General features: G+C 37.3%; 1 protein-coding gene across 1 annotated transcript in view; it reads right to left on the minus strand.

The window, feature by feature from the left end:
* The window catches only part of LOC124236990 (WD repeat-containing protein 19), a 91,666-nt gene that overhangs the window by 59,732 nt on the left and 14,638 nt on the right, over nt 1-17,296 (minus strand). Inside the window, exons 7-14 of the mRNA XM_046656046.1 lie at nt 13,924-14,004; nt 12,641-12,753; nt 12,190-12,363; nt 4,008-4,078; nt 3,372-3,544; nt 3,169-3,283; nt 2,196-2,302; nt 1,338-1,460 (exon numbers count right to left, since the gene is read on the minus strand). Coding sequence (XP_046512002.1) covers nt 1,338-1,460; nt 2,196-2,302; nt 3,169-3,283; nt 3,372-3,544; nt 4,008-4,078; nt 12,190-12,363; nt 12,641-12,753; nt 13,924-14,004 — 957 coding nt within the window. The remainder of the gene's footprint in view (nt 1-1,337; nt 1,461-2,195; nt 2,303-3,168; nt 3,284-3,371; nt 3,545-4,007; nt 4,079-12,189; nt 12,364-12,640; nt 12,754-13,923; nt 14,005-17,296) is intronic.

Below are 17,296 nucleotides of genomic sequence, written 5' to 3' on the forward strand. Positions count from 1 at the left end.
AATAAAGCTACTAAAAAATAAAACTCAGCATCTTCAGAATCACTCAAGAATGGGATACACCACAAGAAAAATAAATTTATAACTATCTGTGGTGACCGATGCTAACTAGATTTATTGCGGTGATCATCCTGCAATATATCGAATCATTTTGCAAAAATATTTAATCATGATGCTGTACACTTGGAAACTAACATAACGTTATACGTCAATTATACCTCAATAAAGAAATAAAAAGCAAGAGGTAGAGATAAATGCAGCTTTACTGGCAGGCTGCTACACTTTGAATTCTTATTTCAAAACGCTGTGTGGCACAGTGGATTTTCCATTAGGCAATCTTATTCAAGTTCCACCTCTGCTACAAATTTACTAGCTTCTCAGTCTTCAGTGTCCTCATCTCTAAAATTTCCCTGCTTATTTTACAGAGCCCATGAGAGAAAACAAGTGAGATCAGGGCTTTATAAACTATGTGTCATATAAATTTATTGTATTTACTAAATTTACTGTATCACTTACCACTTTACCTGATACACGAGACCTACTTTACCATAACAGCACAAAGATTAATTATTTTAGGTTTAATTTAAATTTGAAAGACTCTCTCTTATGGTAATAAGCATGTTTTAAAACATGCTCTTTTTAAAAAAATAATTTCATTGAGAAAATGAAACCTTTGAAACAGTGAGTAATTGTTTTTCTAATGTGGAAAGCAATGCTTTTTCTACCAACTTTGCTGGATTCTTTTAGAGAATAAACAAGGTAAGAGGTATGATATGCTTTGAAAACTCTGAAAACATTTTACAAATATAAGATGCTATTACTATATTTTAAGTCCATGTGGCTAATATAATACTTAGAGGTATAGGGTTCAAAAGACCAACAAAGTAAAATGGGATTGTCAACATTCAATTAATTTTAATATTTATTAAGTGCCTACTAAATATAGGTACTGGAGGTATAAAGTTGAATGAGGTATCTTGGATTCATCATCAAATTAAACCTTAAGGTCTCTAGATTAGGAAAATGAAGCTTGGCGGGGTTAAGCAGCAGCTAGCAAGTCAGAGAACTGGTATTTGAGCCCAGATTTTCCAGACTCCAAAGTCTGCCCTTTTCACTATGCCATCAAAATTGCTTATAATCAAAAAAGCACTTGATACTAGCAAATAACATTACCTATGTGCTCTACGTAAGTACATGTTTTCATACATTTATATTATATAATTATAAATATTATATTTATGTGACATAATATATAATACATTTATATATAATAAATACATTATATTACAAAGTAAAAATTGGCAATTCCTTATGTTCTGTATTAAAGAAGACATACGTACATCTGTACCATAGATGAGGAAATCCCCAGTTAAGGCATGACACAGAATACGGCACTTATCATCCACTGCTGGGAAAAGTCGAGTCTCACGTTCTTCTTGAGCGTCCAACATTTCACTTTCTATCTAAAACATCAAGAATAATAATGGCTCATATACTTGGGTAAACCTGGTCTGCAATATCTAGAGGGTAGAAAGCGTCTTTTTCTTTTGTTCAATTAAACGGTCAGACTCGCCAGACTACCAGAGACCAGTTTACTCAGAAAGCTATCGGACAGGAAGCGCAGCTTGCTAGCGGGGCAGCATTAGACAAGGCCCTTCGGCGGGCATAGTCTTCACAGCAGGCTCTGCAGCTGTCTAGTAGCTAATTTCTTTGGCCTCCCAGATGCAAAGAGTCAAGAAATAGATATGGGAGATGCCCTGGTTTAGAAGCCCCATCTTCCAGGTGCTAATATCTTTTGAACGACTTAATAGGCATAGTTTTGAGGAGTCCTAGCAAGCGACATGCCCGAATATAGGTCAATGCATTTTTATAGTTTTTTAAATAGTCAATCAGATTTTTATAGTTAATTTATAGTTCCTTCTAGATGCAAATTACCAACAGGGTCATTTTTACCTTAATCAATGTTGCGAGTAGCACAGTTGATACTTTGCCAGGTTTCTGGGGAATAGAGCTTGAAAGTTAACTGAATGTCTCATACACAAGGCAAGAGTTTTGTTAAACTTCATCCATACCCGGCTTTCTAGCTAGTTTGTACAAAGTTGCTTCCTGATAATTATAGTTCTTGATAATTAGACATTAGGCCGTTTATCGTTATCATTTAACTGAGCAGGCCTCCAGGACATCAAAATTTTACTTACCAAATGTAACTGGACTTTGCCTTCAAAAAGCGCAGCGGCATAGTCAGAATGAAGGCAAACGCTAGCTACTGTCCCCAGATATTCCATATCTTTCAATTTTTTCACGCCTGTAGCAATTTAAAGAAAACAATTAAAATATAACTTTATCTTATATAAAGATTTGCAAATAATTTTTAAACGTATGCCTTTACAAGAACATTCTGAACTTAAAATCTTTATATTAGCCATTCTAAAGAAAATCTTAGTTGTCATATAAATTTGCCCTCAGGAATTCCATAATTGTTCACATGCAACAGAGAAATAGAAAATAAAATCACATGCGAAATAACCAAAAATTAAACCGTAGTGACAATAATGGTTTACTCTTAATAGTGTACTTTACCTGAGGATAACTCTCAGGCTTGCTCTATTCCTGAGGGGTATCTGACCTCCAGTGGGAAAGGGGTGGAGACAGGAGGGAGGGTAAGAAAAAGCAAGGCTCCCTCAGATGCTAATGGTCATTATTCAAAGAATAAAAGGGGGGAGGAAACTAACATTTATTAAGTACCTACCAGTGGAGAAGTGCCTAAGAAAGTCATTACGGAACAGCAGATCGCATGTTTTATTTCATTTAATTTTCCTCACAAGTAGAAGCATCCTTGTTTCCCAGATGAGTAGACGAAGGCTCAAGGGGTAAAGACTTAGTCTACATGCAGCTAAGAGAGGCAGAAGGGGAATTTGAATCCAGGGCCTAATTCTGAAGGTCATACTCTGCCACTGTGCTATGCTGTCTTCACTACAAAGGTAAAGAATAAAACCTTCCCCAAAATTAGGACATTTTTTAGAGGATTCACAAAACCATTTAAGCTAAGAAAGAGATGTCTGAAGAAAAAAAGAGTGAAAGACTTGGTCTTAAAGGAAACTTTCAGTGCTTCCCAAGTAGTAACAGAGATGCTATGTTAGATAGGAAAACAACAACTGCTTTTAGACTTGCCATTCTCTCCAAGGACATAAAACCAAGCTCGGTTATTCATTCCCACAGCTAGATGATAAAGTCCTACTGCTACAAAGTTGGGTTCCACATCAACGGAAATTGTGATTGGTGGCTCCTATAACACAGAAAAGTAACAGCAGTAAATCAACTGCTAAACCTGATTTGACTTTATTAATAAAATAAAAATAACACCATTTTCATACTCCTTCAACAGGGTTGGCTACAGTGACTTCAAGGAGAGAGGTGAGACATGCAATCCTTGTGCTGCAGGCATCCCCGAGTATGGGAAGCTTGGTCAGGAAAACATGGAGTGAGCCCCTTTGGGTAGACAAGGCCAGCAACTGGCCATCATCTGTCCAGGACAAGGTGCCCAACCCTGAAATAATTGACAAAATAAAAGATTATTCAAAAACAAATGTACTGTTGCAGGCAAACAAACAAATATTTTCACTTAAGCACCCAGAAGCATAAAAATCTTCAAATGTTTTCTTTAATAGTTTCAATGGTCTTTATTTGGAACTAGGAAATTCACCCAGGATTGGCATATGAACACAAGCACTGATTCATTCAATACTGGCTCAAAGAGAAAATATGTAAGAAGAGAATTGGAAATGGGATAAAAATCACTATAAATGTTTGGATCAAAGTGGACTTATACCCTTCCAGTCAAGGAGCATGACTCAACAGAATTACTAAAATAAGGAGGCCATTTTAGGGCACTCTAGTGAAGGGTGTTAATTTTATTCCTCCTATAATGAAGGCAAATCATACAATAACAAAAACATTCCTCTGTGTAATTGCACTGATAAAATGTCAATCTGCTTCAGAAAAATAAGTACCTTTATTTTCATCATCCAGGTTGATTATAGCATACATGTCTTTTAATTCTGCCAAGTCATGGATTTTAATGCTGAAAAATAAGAAAAATATATTTTAAATATAAGCATTAAGTAAAACTGTTTTAGTTCCCAAAAAATTACAATCTATGGAACAGGTCAGTGTTCTACAAAAAGGGATGTACAGGACGATCTATTGGGTTAAAACAAAAAGCTATTATAATTTCTATATTTAATTATATCTTAAATTGGGGGGTGGGGGGCAGTGCCCAGCTTAATTCTCTGATCTACAGCTTCAGGAACAAGGAGGCTTAAATTGTCCTGAAGAAAAGTTTGAGTAGGAAAACATTCTCCTGCGCAGTATTAATTACTGTAAGATGAAACGGGTTTCTCTTTGCAATGTGCTCCCCCCACCACTCAGAGTTCTTTCACATAAAAAGAAGTGAGGTGTAATAGAAAGAGCATTCAATTTGGAATCATGAGGCACAGGTTGAAAGTTCTGGAAAATTGGGGCATAATATTACTTCATAGTGTTACTGGAGAGAGTAAGTTGGCTGATGCAAATGAAAGCTGTGTAGCACCATTTTGGGACCTAATAGTTGTGATATCTCTTTCCTCCTTGTCTCTTTTCCTCTCTCTTTCCTTCCTTCCTCCATCCCCTTCCTCCCAGTGTTTTCCCTTTATATATTTTCCTTCATTGTTTTCATTTAATTAAACTTTGTCTTTTGACATAATTGTAGACCCACATGCAGTTGTAAGAAATAATATGGACAGATCCTGTGTACCCTTTACCTTTTCCCCCAGTGGTAACATCTTGAGAAACTACAGTATAATATCATAATCAGGATATTGACATTGACACAATCCACGAATCTTATTCAGATGTCCCCAGTTTTACTTGGACTTCTTTTGTGTGTGCACATGCATGTGTATTTAGTTCTATGCAATTTTATCACATGTGAGATTCCTGAGATCCCCAACCACAGTCAGGATACAGAACAGTTTTATCACCGGAAAGATCCCTCGTGTTGCCCTTTTATAAACACACGTACCTCCTTCCTCCCCACCCAGCCCCATCCCTCACCCCTGGCCTCCACTAGTTCTCCATTTCTATAATTTTATCATTTCAAGAATATTATATAAATGGAATCATACAGTGTACAACTTTTGGGGATTGGCTTTTTTCCACTCAGCATAATTCTCTGGAGATTCATCTGAGTTGTTGTGTGCATCAATAGTTTGATCTTTTTTATTGCTGAGTAGTATTTCATAGGATGATGTACCAGTTTCTTAACCATTCACCCACTGAAGGACATCTGGATTGTTTCTAATTGTTGACGATTACAAATAAAGCTGCTATAAACATTCATATTCAGGTTTCTCTGTGAACATAAGTTTTCATGTCTCTGGGAAAAGTGGCCAGGACTACAATTGCTGGGCCATATGGTAATTGCGTGTTCAGTTTAAGAAACTGCCAAATTGTTTTCTAGAGTAGCAGTACCATTTTATATTCCTACCGGGAATGTATGAGTGATCCAGTTTCTCCTGATCCTTGTCAGCATTTGGTGTTGTCACTATTTTTAACTATAGCCATTCTAATAGATTGCAGTAATACCTCATTGTGTTTGAATTTGCATCTCTCTAATGGCTAATGATGTTGAACACCTTTTCATGTGTTGATCTACCATCTGTATATCTTCTTTGTTGAAATGTATGTCTTTTGCCCATTTTCTAACTGGATTGTTTGGTTTTTTAACTTTTGAGAGAACCCTTTATATATTTTAGATACTAGTCCTCTATTGGATCTGTGGTTTGCAAATATCTTTTCTCACTTTACTGCTTATCTGTCCATTCTCTTAACAGAATCTTTCACAGAGAAAAAGTTTTTAATTTTGATGAAGCCTAATTTACCAATTTTTCCTCATATAGATCATGTTTTTGGTTTCAAATTTAAGAATGCTTTGCCTAACCCTAGATCCAGAAGATTTTCCGTTTTTATGTAAAAATGTTACATTTATTTTTGTATTTTACATTTAACTCCATGATCCACTGAGTTAATTTTTTCTTAAAGATTTTACTTTTTTCCTTTTTCTCCCCAAAGCCCCCTGGTACATAGTTGTATATTCTTAGTTGTGGGTCCTTCTAGTTGTGGCATGTGGGACTCTGCCTTAGTGTGGTTTGACGAGCAGTGCCATGTCCGCGCCCAGTATTCGAACTGATGAAAACACTGGGACACCTGCAGCAGAGCACGCGAACTTAACTACTTGGCCATGGGGCCAGCCCCCACTGAGTTAATTTTTGATTAAGGTGTAAGGTTTAGCTTCAGCTTCATTTCTTTTTTGCTTATGGATGTGCAATTGTTCCAGTACCATTTGTTGAAAAGGCTATTTTAATTCTATTGAATTACTTTTGCATTTTTGTCAAGAGTCAGTTGTACATATTTGTGTGGGTTTATTTCTGGCTTCTTTATTCTGTTCCATTGATCTCTCTGTCTTTCCCTTTGCCAATACCACATGGTCTTGATTCCTGCAGCTATACAGTAAACTTCAATATCAGGTAGAATGATTCTTCTCATTTTATTGCTCTTTTTTAAAGATTGCTTGTAGCTATTTTAGAACATCGTTTTGCATATGCATTTTAGAATAAACTTGTCTATATCTACAAAAAAACATGCTGGGATTCTGATATGAATTTCATTAAAACTATAGATCAGTTTGGAGAGAACTGACATCTTTACCATATTGAATCTTCTAACCTATGAACACAGTATATCTCTCTATTCATTTGGGTCTTCATTGATTTCTCTCAGCAGCACTATGCAATTTTCATTTTCTTTGGAGTGATTAAAAATGGTATTATATTTTTAATTTGGTTTCCACACATTCATTGTTAGTATATAGACATGTGATTGATTTCTGTGTGTTGATCTTGTATCCTGCAACCTTGCTGAACTCACTTATTTTAGATCTAGGAGTTTTTTTGTTTGTAGATTCCTTGGGATTTTCTACACAGATGATCACATCATCTGCAAATAGACATAGTTTTACTTCTCTCTTTCCAGTCTAGATGTGGTTTATTTCTTTTTCTTGCCTTATTGCAGTGGCTAGAACTTCTACTATTAGGTTGAGTTAGAGTAGGGAGAGTGGATATCCTCGCCTTGTTCCCAATCTTAGGAGTCAAGCATTCATTCTTTCACCATTAAGCATGATGTTAGCTATAGATTTCTTGTAGATGTTCTTTAACAAGTTGAGGTAATTCCCCTTTATTCCTAATTTGCTGAGATTTTTATCATGAATGGGTATTGGATCTTATAAAATATTTTTTGTGTATCAATTGATGTGATGTGGTTTTTCTTTAGCTGTCATTATAGTAATTACATTGATTTTTGAATGTTAAACCAGTTTGCATACTTGGAATAAATCCGACTTGGTTATGAGCTATAATTCTTTTTACACATTGCTGGATTCAGTTTGCTAAATTTTATTGAGGATTTTTGTGTCCAAGTTCATGAGAGGTATTGGTCTGTAGTTTGCTTTCTTTTTCTTATACTCTCTTTGATTTTGACATAAGGGCAATATCAGCATTACAAAATAAGTTAAGAAGCATTCCTTCCTCTTTTATTTTATGAAGAGATTTTGTAAAATAGATGCTAATTATTTTTTAAATGTCTGGTAGAATTCTCCACTGACACTATCTGGACCTGGGATTTATTTTTCAGGAGCTTTACAACTACTAGTCAATTTCTTTAATGGTCACAGGGCTAATTCAGATCATCTATTTCATCTGGGTTGAGTTTTGGTAGTTAACGGTTTTTGAAGACTTGTTCCATATCTTCTAAGTTGTCAAATTTCTGAGTGTAAAGTTGTTAGTAGTATTCCTTTATTATCCTCTTAGTGGCTTCCAGATCTGTAGTGATACTCCTGTTTCATTCTTAATATTGGTGGATTTGTGTCTTCTTTTATTTTAGTCATTCTAGCTAGAGGTTTATTAATTTTAGTTTTTCACATCAACAGCTTTTTGTTTGATTTTTTCCTATTTTTAAATGTCCAATTTCATCAATTTCTCCTCTTTATTTTCCCTTCCTTCTGCTTTGGGTTTATTTTGCTCTTCTCTTCCTAGTTTCCTGAGGTAGGAACTTAGATTATTGATCTGAGACCTTTTCTCTTTCCTATGTAAGCATTTAGTACTATAAATTTTCTTCTCAACACTCCTTTTGCTGCTTCATACATTTTGATATGTTGCATTTCAATTTTCATTCAGTTCTATGCATTTTTAAATTTGCTTTGAGATTTATTCTCTGACCCCCTGAATTATTTGGAAGTAGGTTAATTTCCAAGTGATTAGAAAATTTCCTGTCATCTTTGTGTTACTGATTTCGAGTAATTACATTACATCAAGTGTAATGTAATTACATTGAGTGTGATTACATTATGTTTAGAGATTTAAACTTGAAATCATACAAAACGAGTTTAAGGCAGAGTGACCTTAACCTGACACCAGCCCCTTATGCAAGTACATGCCCGAGACAGCCCACAGAGTCACAGCAAACATAAGTTCCTGACATGACTTCCCCAACAGCCCTAGTGATCAACAGTCTCCCCTGCCTCCCAGCGCCTTCCCCATATGTGCCCCTTAGATAAGACCCCCATGGAGCTTAACAAACCCTGCTTTTTTGATTTGAATTGACTCCAACCTTAGCTCAGGAACCCTAAAGTAGACCATCCATGAATCCTATTAAAGGCATGTGCCCCAAGTCCTGTCTCTTTCTGTCTGCACTTTGCCTTGACCTCCCTGTGAGGCCCCTTGAGGCCTGCCAGGTACTTCCTCCAGACATTTGAATAATAAACTTCTCTATTTCAATTCCTCTTGTGTGTTGTTGAACCACAGCTCACCATCCGGCACCCTGTGCTTCACTTAATAAGTGTTAATTTGACAAATTCAGAACAAAGTCTTTTATCTTCTTGTTGATCTCCTGTCTAGTTGTTCTATACATTATTCAAAGCCGGGTACTGAAGTCTCCAACTATTATTGTTAAATTGTCTATTTTTCCCTTCAATTCTGTCAGTTTTTACGTCTTGTATTTTGGCGCTCTGTTGTTAGGTGCATACTCATTTAGCATTATTTTATCTGAACAATATGCAATACCCCTGTTTATCTCTGGTAATTTTCTTTCCCATTTGTCTGGTATCAATATAGCCACCCCAGGTTCCTTTTGATTAGTGTTTGAATGATCTTTTTCCATCCTTTTACTTTTACCTAGTTATATCACAATATTTGAAGTGAGTTTCTCATAGACAGCATATAATAGGGTCATTTAAAAATTCCATTCTAGGGGCAGGCCCCGTGGCCGAGTGGTTAAGTTTGTGTGCTCTGCTTTGGCAGCGCAGGGCTTTAGTGGTTTGAATACTGAGCGTGGACACGGCACCGCTTGTCAGGCCAAGCTGAGGCGGCATCCCACATACCACAAGTAGAAGAACCTGCAACTAAAATATACAACTAAGGACTGGGGGGATTTGGGGAGAAAAAGCAGAAAAAAAAGAAAGAAGATTGGCAAGAGTTGTTAGCTCAGGTGCCAATCTTTAAAAAGAAAAAAAAATTCCTTTCTAATAGTCTATGTCTAATAACTTTGTCATTTACATTTAACATAGTTATTGATATGTTTTTTATTTGTTTCTACTTGTTCTTTCTGTCTTTTGTTCTGTTTTTCCTTTCTTCTTCTAGATTTGAACATTTTTTAGTATTCCATTTTAATTTATCTATTGTTTTTGTATTATTTCTTCACATAGTTTTAGTGGTTGCTCTAGATTACAATATACATACTTAATTTCTCATAGTCTATTCAGAATCAATATTTTACCACTTCAAGTGGAATGTAGAAATCTTATCACATATAAGAACTTTACCATCTCCCCTTCATGTTGTAGTTGTCTTATGTATTGCATCTTTCATGGATTGAACACACTATCAGACAATACTATAATTTTTGCTTTCAATAGCCATGTATGTTAAAGATCTTAAAAGAAAAAAATAGTCTGTTATATGTACCAAGATATTTGCCATTTCTGTTGCTCTTCCTTCATTCTTGATGCCCCAGATTTCCTCTGTCATCTGTTCTCTTCTATCTGAAGAACTTCCTTCAGCAATTATTTTAGATCAGATCTGCTAGCAATAAATTCTCTTCATTTTTGCATCCGAGAACGTTTATTTCACCTTCATTACTGATCGGTATTTTCATTGGATACAAAATTTCAGGTGACACTTCTTTTCCTTCAGCACTTTAGAAATGTTGTAATGCTTCTGTCCTCTACGGTTTACGGTGAGAAATCCACTGTCATTCAAACTGTTGTTCTCTGGCTACTTTCAAGGTTTTTCCTTTGGAGTTTTTAGCAGTTTGATTATGATGTGTCTGGGCCTAGATTTCTTTGGATTTATCCTTTTGTGGATTTGTTGAGCTTCTATAATATATAGGTTTATGTCTTTTGCCAAATGTGAGAAGTTTTCAGCTACTATTTCGGAGACTCTTATGACACAAATGTTAGACCTTTCGTTACTGTTTCACAGGTCCCTAAGGCTCTGTTTACTTTTTTCCAATCTTTTTATTCTCTGTGTTCAGACTGGATATTCTATTAATATATCCTCAAGTTCACTGACCCTTTACGCTGTAACCTCCATTCTGCTATTAAGTACACAGCATTAATTATATCTTTTGGTTCTAAAATTTCCAATTGGTTCTTCTTTGTAGGTTCTATTTCTTTTCTGAGACTACGTCTCCATTTGTTTTGAGAATGCTAGCCCTTACCTCTTGGAGCATTTTTATAATAGTTGCTATCTGCATTATCTTGGCATTGGCATCTTTTGATTGCCTTTTTCTAAGCGAGTTGAAGTTTTCCTGATTCTTCATACATCTACTAATTTGGGCTTACATTCTAGACATTTTGAATATTATGTTAGGAGACTCTGTGTCTTGTTTAAATCCTGAAGAAGGTTAATTTTTCTTTTTTTCAACCAGGCAATCAACTCGGTTGGTTTCAGGCCACAAGTTTCAACTAGCCGTCTGTGGATTATGGTTTAAATGTCAGTTCCATTTTCAAAGCCTTTGCAGTGGTATTCAGATATGTCCCTGCCTGGCCCACTCAGTGGCCAGTATAGTACCCGGGCCATGATCTATCCCTTAGTTCAGTTCTCAAAACCTTTAGGAGGAGACATGCATATGCAACTCAGGGGGATCACAAGTATCTTTATAGGATTGCTTTCCAGAGCTCCTCCCTCGCCAGGATCTCCCCAGTATTTTCTGGTTCCCTGCGGCTCCCGTTTTTGGTCTTCTAGCAGGAAAGCTGGGACTCTGGGTACCCTGTTCTGCCTTGTACTTCCCATAACTGCACCCACACCTGCAGCTAAGCAGTGGGAGGAGAGAGAGAAAAATAAGCAACAGGGGTTTGCCCCACCTTCTTGGGACCACAGCTCCTCTAATTGGAGAGGAGGGTTATCCTCCATCAGAATTTTAGGTGCCTGTGGGTCCTTGCTGCCACTGCCATGGTGAGATTGCTTAGGGGCGGAGGTATGAGAGAACAGAGAAAGAAAAAGAAAGAAAATTGGGAGATTTCCCCAACTCTCTGTGAGTGTTAGGAGTTCTCTTTCCTGCAACTTGAGCCAGAATTAGAGGGCTTCTCTCAGAGCTCTCTCTGTCTATCCTCTGGTGCCTACTTCTGGATTTTGGGTTGCCTTGAGTCCTGAGAGAGACCAGAAGACAAATGGGAGACTCACTGCTGGTTCGGTGGTACTTCAAATTCTGGTCTTCCTCTCCAATCTGCCTGCTACTATTTGATTCTCAGAGTCCCTAAATAGCTATTCCATGCATTCTTCCCAGGTTTTATAACTGCATTCAGTGAGAGGGAGGGTGGAGAGGGCTTACTCCACGGTACCCGGAACTGCCTATTTTATTCTTAAGATTGATTTTTAAAGCACACTCTATTTTAGGTTTTGTATTCAGTATGCATTTAGTATTTTGGGTTTTGCCCTGAGTATTAAAGGGAGAAATAAAGGAGTGTTAGAAAGTTTCAATTGCAAGCACGTTCTAAGAGTGCAAGAAAGTATGGTTGATAGATTCACGTTAGCTATCAAAGTCTTGTTGACTGTTGAATACTCCTCATATGAGCTTTCCTGGGAATTTGTGAATATAACTTACCAGTTATCGCCACAGGTAGCAGCTTTGTTAAGGGTCTGTGATACTGCAATACTGGTTAGACTATCTTTATGGTCATGAGCCTGAAATATCTCTTGACCAATCTCTCGAAAATGAGTGGAAATGACCACAAAAATTCCACGTGAGAAACCAATCATGATGTAGCCATCACCATACCTATAGTAACAAAGACAATAATACAGCAAAAAGGGAAATTCACTCTCACTGGCAATACAGTAAATAAGCAAGTACATTGAAACTGAGGAAGTAGAGAATATAATTTATCAAGGGCCTATGTGCCAGATGATATTCTAGGTAGTTTCATGTACTATATCATAGTCTGTAATCCAGAAAATGTTATATATAGAAGTGAAAATGCTACTGGCAAAAATTAAATATAATTAGTAAGGAAAAGCACATGGATATCTTTCTGTAACGAGCCTTCAGTACATACCAGCTATAGCAGACAATGTTGCCATAGCGCTGCTGAAATTCCAGATCAACCGGGCTATCTGGTTCATTCAGATTAAAAAGAAACAAAGTTTTCTTGCCAACTACCACACTTATCTGCCAGAAAAAATTAAGAGATTGCAAAATGAATTATTCAGTACTGCCTGAAAAGACCAATAAGCAAATTCAAACAGCTGAACCTAATTTATGAATACAAATGAGCCAAATTTAGATGTGTTAAATGTTATAATTAGTCAGATAACAATGTGACTAAAAAAATACATTTTACTAATATCTAGTCTGGGAAGGGCTGGCTTTATGCATATCCAATATACCCTTTGAAGTATACTAAAATAGCTGGGTGGAATACCATTTAAAAATTCCCTATACTTCTCATTAGAGTACTGTGCAATAAAGGACCATTAAGTCTGACATAGTTCCATTGAAACTGACTCATATTTGGAGTGTAGACAGTCTTCCATTCTAAGAGGCCATGGTGATTTTGAACTATCTGAGATTACAGGTCTACACCCATGTGGATAATCTAGCTTGGCTTTTTTTAATCATCACTCTTTCCATCACCTGCAGGTCACTGGTCAATGTGGCTAGACCAGTGTCCCTCTGCTACCCATACAAGACAGAACTTAACCATAATTTTCAGTGGAGACTGTAATTGTGTTGGGGAGAGGAAAGAGTGTCTTACTTATGCAGGCTCTTTAAGGGTGACGGATATAAATGAAAAGAGAAATACTCTGATATACTTCCTTGTTTCTAAGATGCTATCAATTATAAGCCACTATCAATTTAATAATAGCTTTTTAAGAAATGAAGAAACATTACTTCACTAAATGTATTCATGCTGATTGTGAAAATCATCTGGTTTTAGAATGTTAAAATGCGGCAGGGAAAATGCATCTAAGGTAATAAGAAAATAAAAACTACAACTTTCAGAGCTCTAGTTGCCACATCTGATAGAATGAAAATAAAAAATCCTATGGAAATCAGTACTTCTGTTCATAAAGGTTCCCCCACTGTTTTTGCTATCACAAGATGAGAGGAGCAATACCAACTTGTAACAGGAAGCTATCCTCGTTTGCTGTGATACCAGGTAGCCAACGGCGGTAAAACTAACTTTTAGGCCTGAGAGACTGGGGCCTACAATGGTTTAGTAAGTGATGGACTATAATTTTTTACCACTACAGAGTCTGTGCCATCCTAGAAAAGGAAAAGTATACTCTACAAAATTATCAGAATAATCTGGGCGTGGATTTGATTTAGAATTCTTACTGTGTTTTCAGTAGCAGAGGTTCGGTCATCAGTCTTCATCATGGAAAACTGCATGTCGCTGGGCTCTGATCTCAGCGGAGTCTGCAGGGGTAAAAATATTATCACTACAAATAAATCCAACACTGCAATTCATTCCAAATGCTAATAAAACAGACAACTTGCTTTCAATTTTGTTATATGTTGGACTAATAACCTGAAAATCTTACTGCCACAAACATCTAGAAATTCTGGATGAAACAGAACATAAATCTTATTAAAATGGATAGGTAAGCTTGAAAGAAGGTAAGGAAAATTTCCAGGGACCGTAAGCAAAGATCAAACTAAAACCCAAAGTGTGTGTAGAAACTGAAGAGGCAGCTATCCAGAGCAGCTAGTAGAGGAGACAATAAGGATTCCATCTGACTTGGGTTGAGCTTTGGGTTAGAAAAAAGCTGAGGGGCCAGCCTGGTGGCATAGTAAAGTTTGCACGTCCTGCTTCAGCAGCCCGGGGTTCGTGGGTTCGGATCCTGGACGCAGACCTATGCATTGCTTATCAAGTCATGCTGTGGTGGCATCCCACATACAAAATAGAGGAAGATTGGCACAGGTGTTAGCTCAGGGCCAATCTTCCTCACACACACACAAAAGAAAAAAAGCTGAAAAAATCATTTTCAAATCAAAGAATTTCCCTTCTATCCTCCTTATGGTCTGAGGTTCAAATTTATACTTTGAATGGTCCAGAAACTCCCTGTAGCGTTTGGCAAAAACAAATCCAAAGCTTCTTCCAAGGCTGCAAAATACGTGCACAGATAAGCCCTGCTGAAGAGGAGCTCACAATCAAATACCAGAACTCACAAAGAAACAAGGCCAAGAGCAAGAGCCAGCAGATCTAAAAACAACAGAATCATCAGACAGAGAGGTCATCAATACTTTTAAAATGACTAAAGTCATGAAGGGACTCTTAAGTATGAGAAAAGACAATGCTTTTTTTAAAAGTCCAGGCAGATTTTAAAAAGAATTACAAATTCTAAAATAAAAAAATAGAGTCATTAAAATTAAAAAAAAAAAAAAACCTCAATGGGATACACAGAAGATCAGACAAATTTGAAGAAAGAATAAGTGAACTGCTTTGAGGAAATTATCCAAAAGCTTGCACAGAGTGATTAAAAGATAAACTATGAGAGATTAAGAAATCTGAGAAGGTCCAACATGTGTTTAACAGATGCTCCAGAAGGACAGACCAGAAAGGGCAAGAGGTAATAGTCAAAGAAATAATGATTAAGAATTTTCCACAATTCATGAACAACAGCAATCTTCAGATTCAGGAAACAAGACAAGTCCTCAGCAGGATAAATAAAAATAAATTCACACAAGTAACACTGGAGTTATCTGCAGAGTAGCAGAGTCAAAGCAACTCAGAGAAGATACCAAATGAAGCAACACTTAAAATGTACGCTTTGCTCACCACATGACAACTTAAGTAGCATGTCTAATTCTGAAGCATACTTCTCAGGGATTAGAAATGGGAAATAGTTATCTTGCATGTAAATAAGGGCTGAACAGTAGTGGCTTCCTGGCATGTTATGCAGAAAAATATTCTAGGGTTATGTCTTGATTCAGTGGAGAAAAGACCACCAGTATCTACTGAGAATGCCCAATATGGGTACAAAAGGGAGGAGCTGTAGCACTTGTCCTATATATATATCTACCATTCTACCTCTAAAGGGCACCGATATAGAATGACTAAAACTATAATTTCTAGAAACTATTTTTTATAGTAATGCCAGATTAATCTTCCTTAAGAAGCACTGTTATCATGCTATGGTTCTGCTCAACGTGGCTGAGTTACTTACTCGTGCCTAATTTTCAAAGTTTTCCAGATACAGGAACGAACTTCTTCTTCAGCCTTGTTTTCTATAAATTCTCAAAGCCCAAACCTTCAGTCAGGCCATCTTGAAGAAACCATGACTAAGCTGTAACAAGTTTTTCCTCTCATCTTTGTTCTTGCTGCTCTGCCTGGACTGAATGTCAGAGACTGCCAAACGTCTTGCAGTATCCACTAAAATGAGTTTTAGTTGAGCTCATGGTCACCTAGGTAGGCTACCTTTGAGCTTCCCTGGCAGCAGTTAGGTGTGACCACATGACTAGGTGCTAATGATATGAATGGAAATAATAAATGCATCTTCCAGATCAAATCCTTTACAAATTTCTTGCACTCCGCTTCTCTTTCTCCCTTCCCTGGAACTGAAATGCAGATGTGGTGCTAGTACGCTAGCTTCACCCATGCAGATGAAGGCAAAATCCCCTAGAAAATGGCAGAGCAATTAGATGGAAGGAAGCTGGGACTCTGTACGATCTTGTGACACAGAGATATACAGATGACCAGCCTACCTCTGTTTCACGAGAAAGAGAAAGAGGAAAAAAAACCACCCAAACTACCATATTCTTAGAGCCATTGTAATTTGAGGTCTCTCTGTTAAGTTTAGCCTATACCCTGACTGATTCAGATCAACTTCTCTCTTTTAAATATTCACAATCCAGCTTTCTTTCTTTCTGGTGAGGAAGATTGGCCCTGAGCTAACATCTGTTGACAATTTTCCTCGTTTTTTTCTTTCTCCCTGAAGTCCCAGTACATACTTGTATGTACTACTTATAGGTCCTTCTAGTTCTTCTATGTGGGACACCACCTCAGCATGGCTTGATGAGTGGTGCTAGGTCTGCGCCCAGGATCTGCACTGGCAAACTCAGGGCCACCAAAGCAGAGTGTGCAAACTTAACCACTATGCCACCAGGCCGGTCCCTACAACCCAACTTTCACTGATCTCCTCAATCTCCCAAAGGCTATAGGACTTGTAAGCTATGCCACAAGACCTGGCAATTAATCCTATCAGGCCACGTGTGTTTTATCATGATTAGTTTTGTCTTCTTGAGAGTAGGGGCCTGTGGTTGGCAGCCTCTAAGATGGTCTGCAATGATCCTTAGGTTCCTGTTTTTTATGCCTTTGTGTAATCCCCATCCCTGCCAACTCCATCCCCTGAGTGAGGGCTGGACCTAATGACTCACTTCTACAGAACTGAATATGGCAAAGATGATTTTGAGATCAGATTATTTATTAAGAGACTGAGGCTCAAGTCTTGATGGCTGTTCTCACTCTCTCACCAGCTGCTATGTTGTCAGGCATTCTATGGAAAGATCCATGTGGCAAGGAAATGAGGCAGGCTTTCAGTCAATAGGCTGAGAGAAACTAAGCCTAACCACCTGTCTGTCAACAACCACGTGAGTGAATCTGGAAACAGACTTTTCCCTAGTCAAGCCTTCAGATGAGACTGCAGCCCTGACTGATAAAATAATTGTAGACCTACAAAAGACCTTGAGGCAGAAGCACCCAGCTAAC

This window comes from Equus quagga, chromosome 3, assembly GCF_021613505.1.
Source record: "Equus quagga isolate Etosha38 chromosome 3, UCLA_HA_Equagga_1.0, whole genome shotgun sequence".
NCBI classification, from domain to species: Eukaryota; Metazoa; Chordata; class Mammalia; order Perissodactyla; family Equidae; genus Equus; species Equus quagga.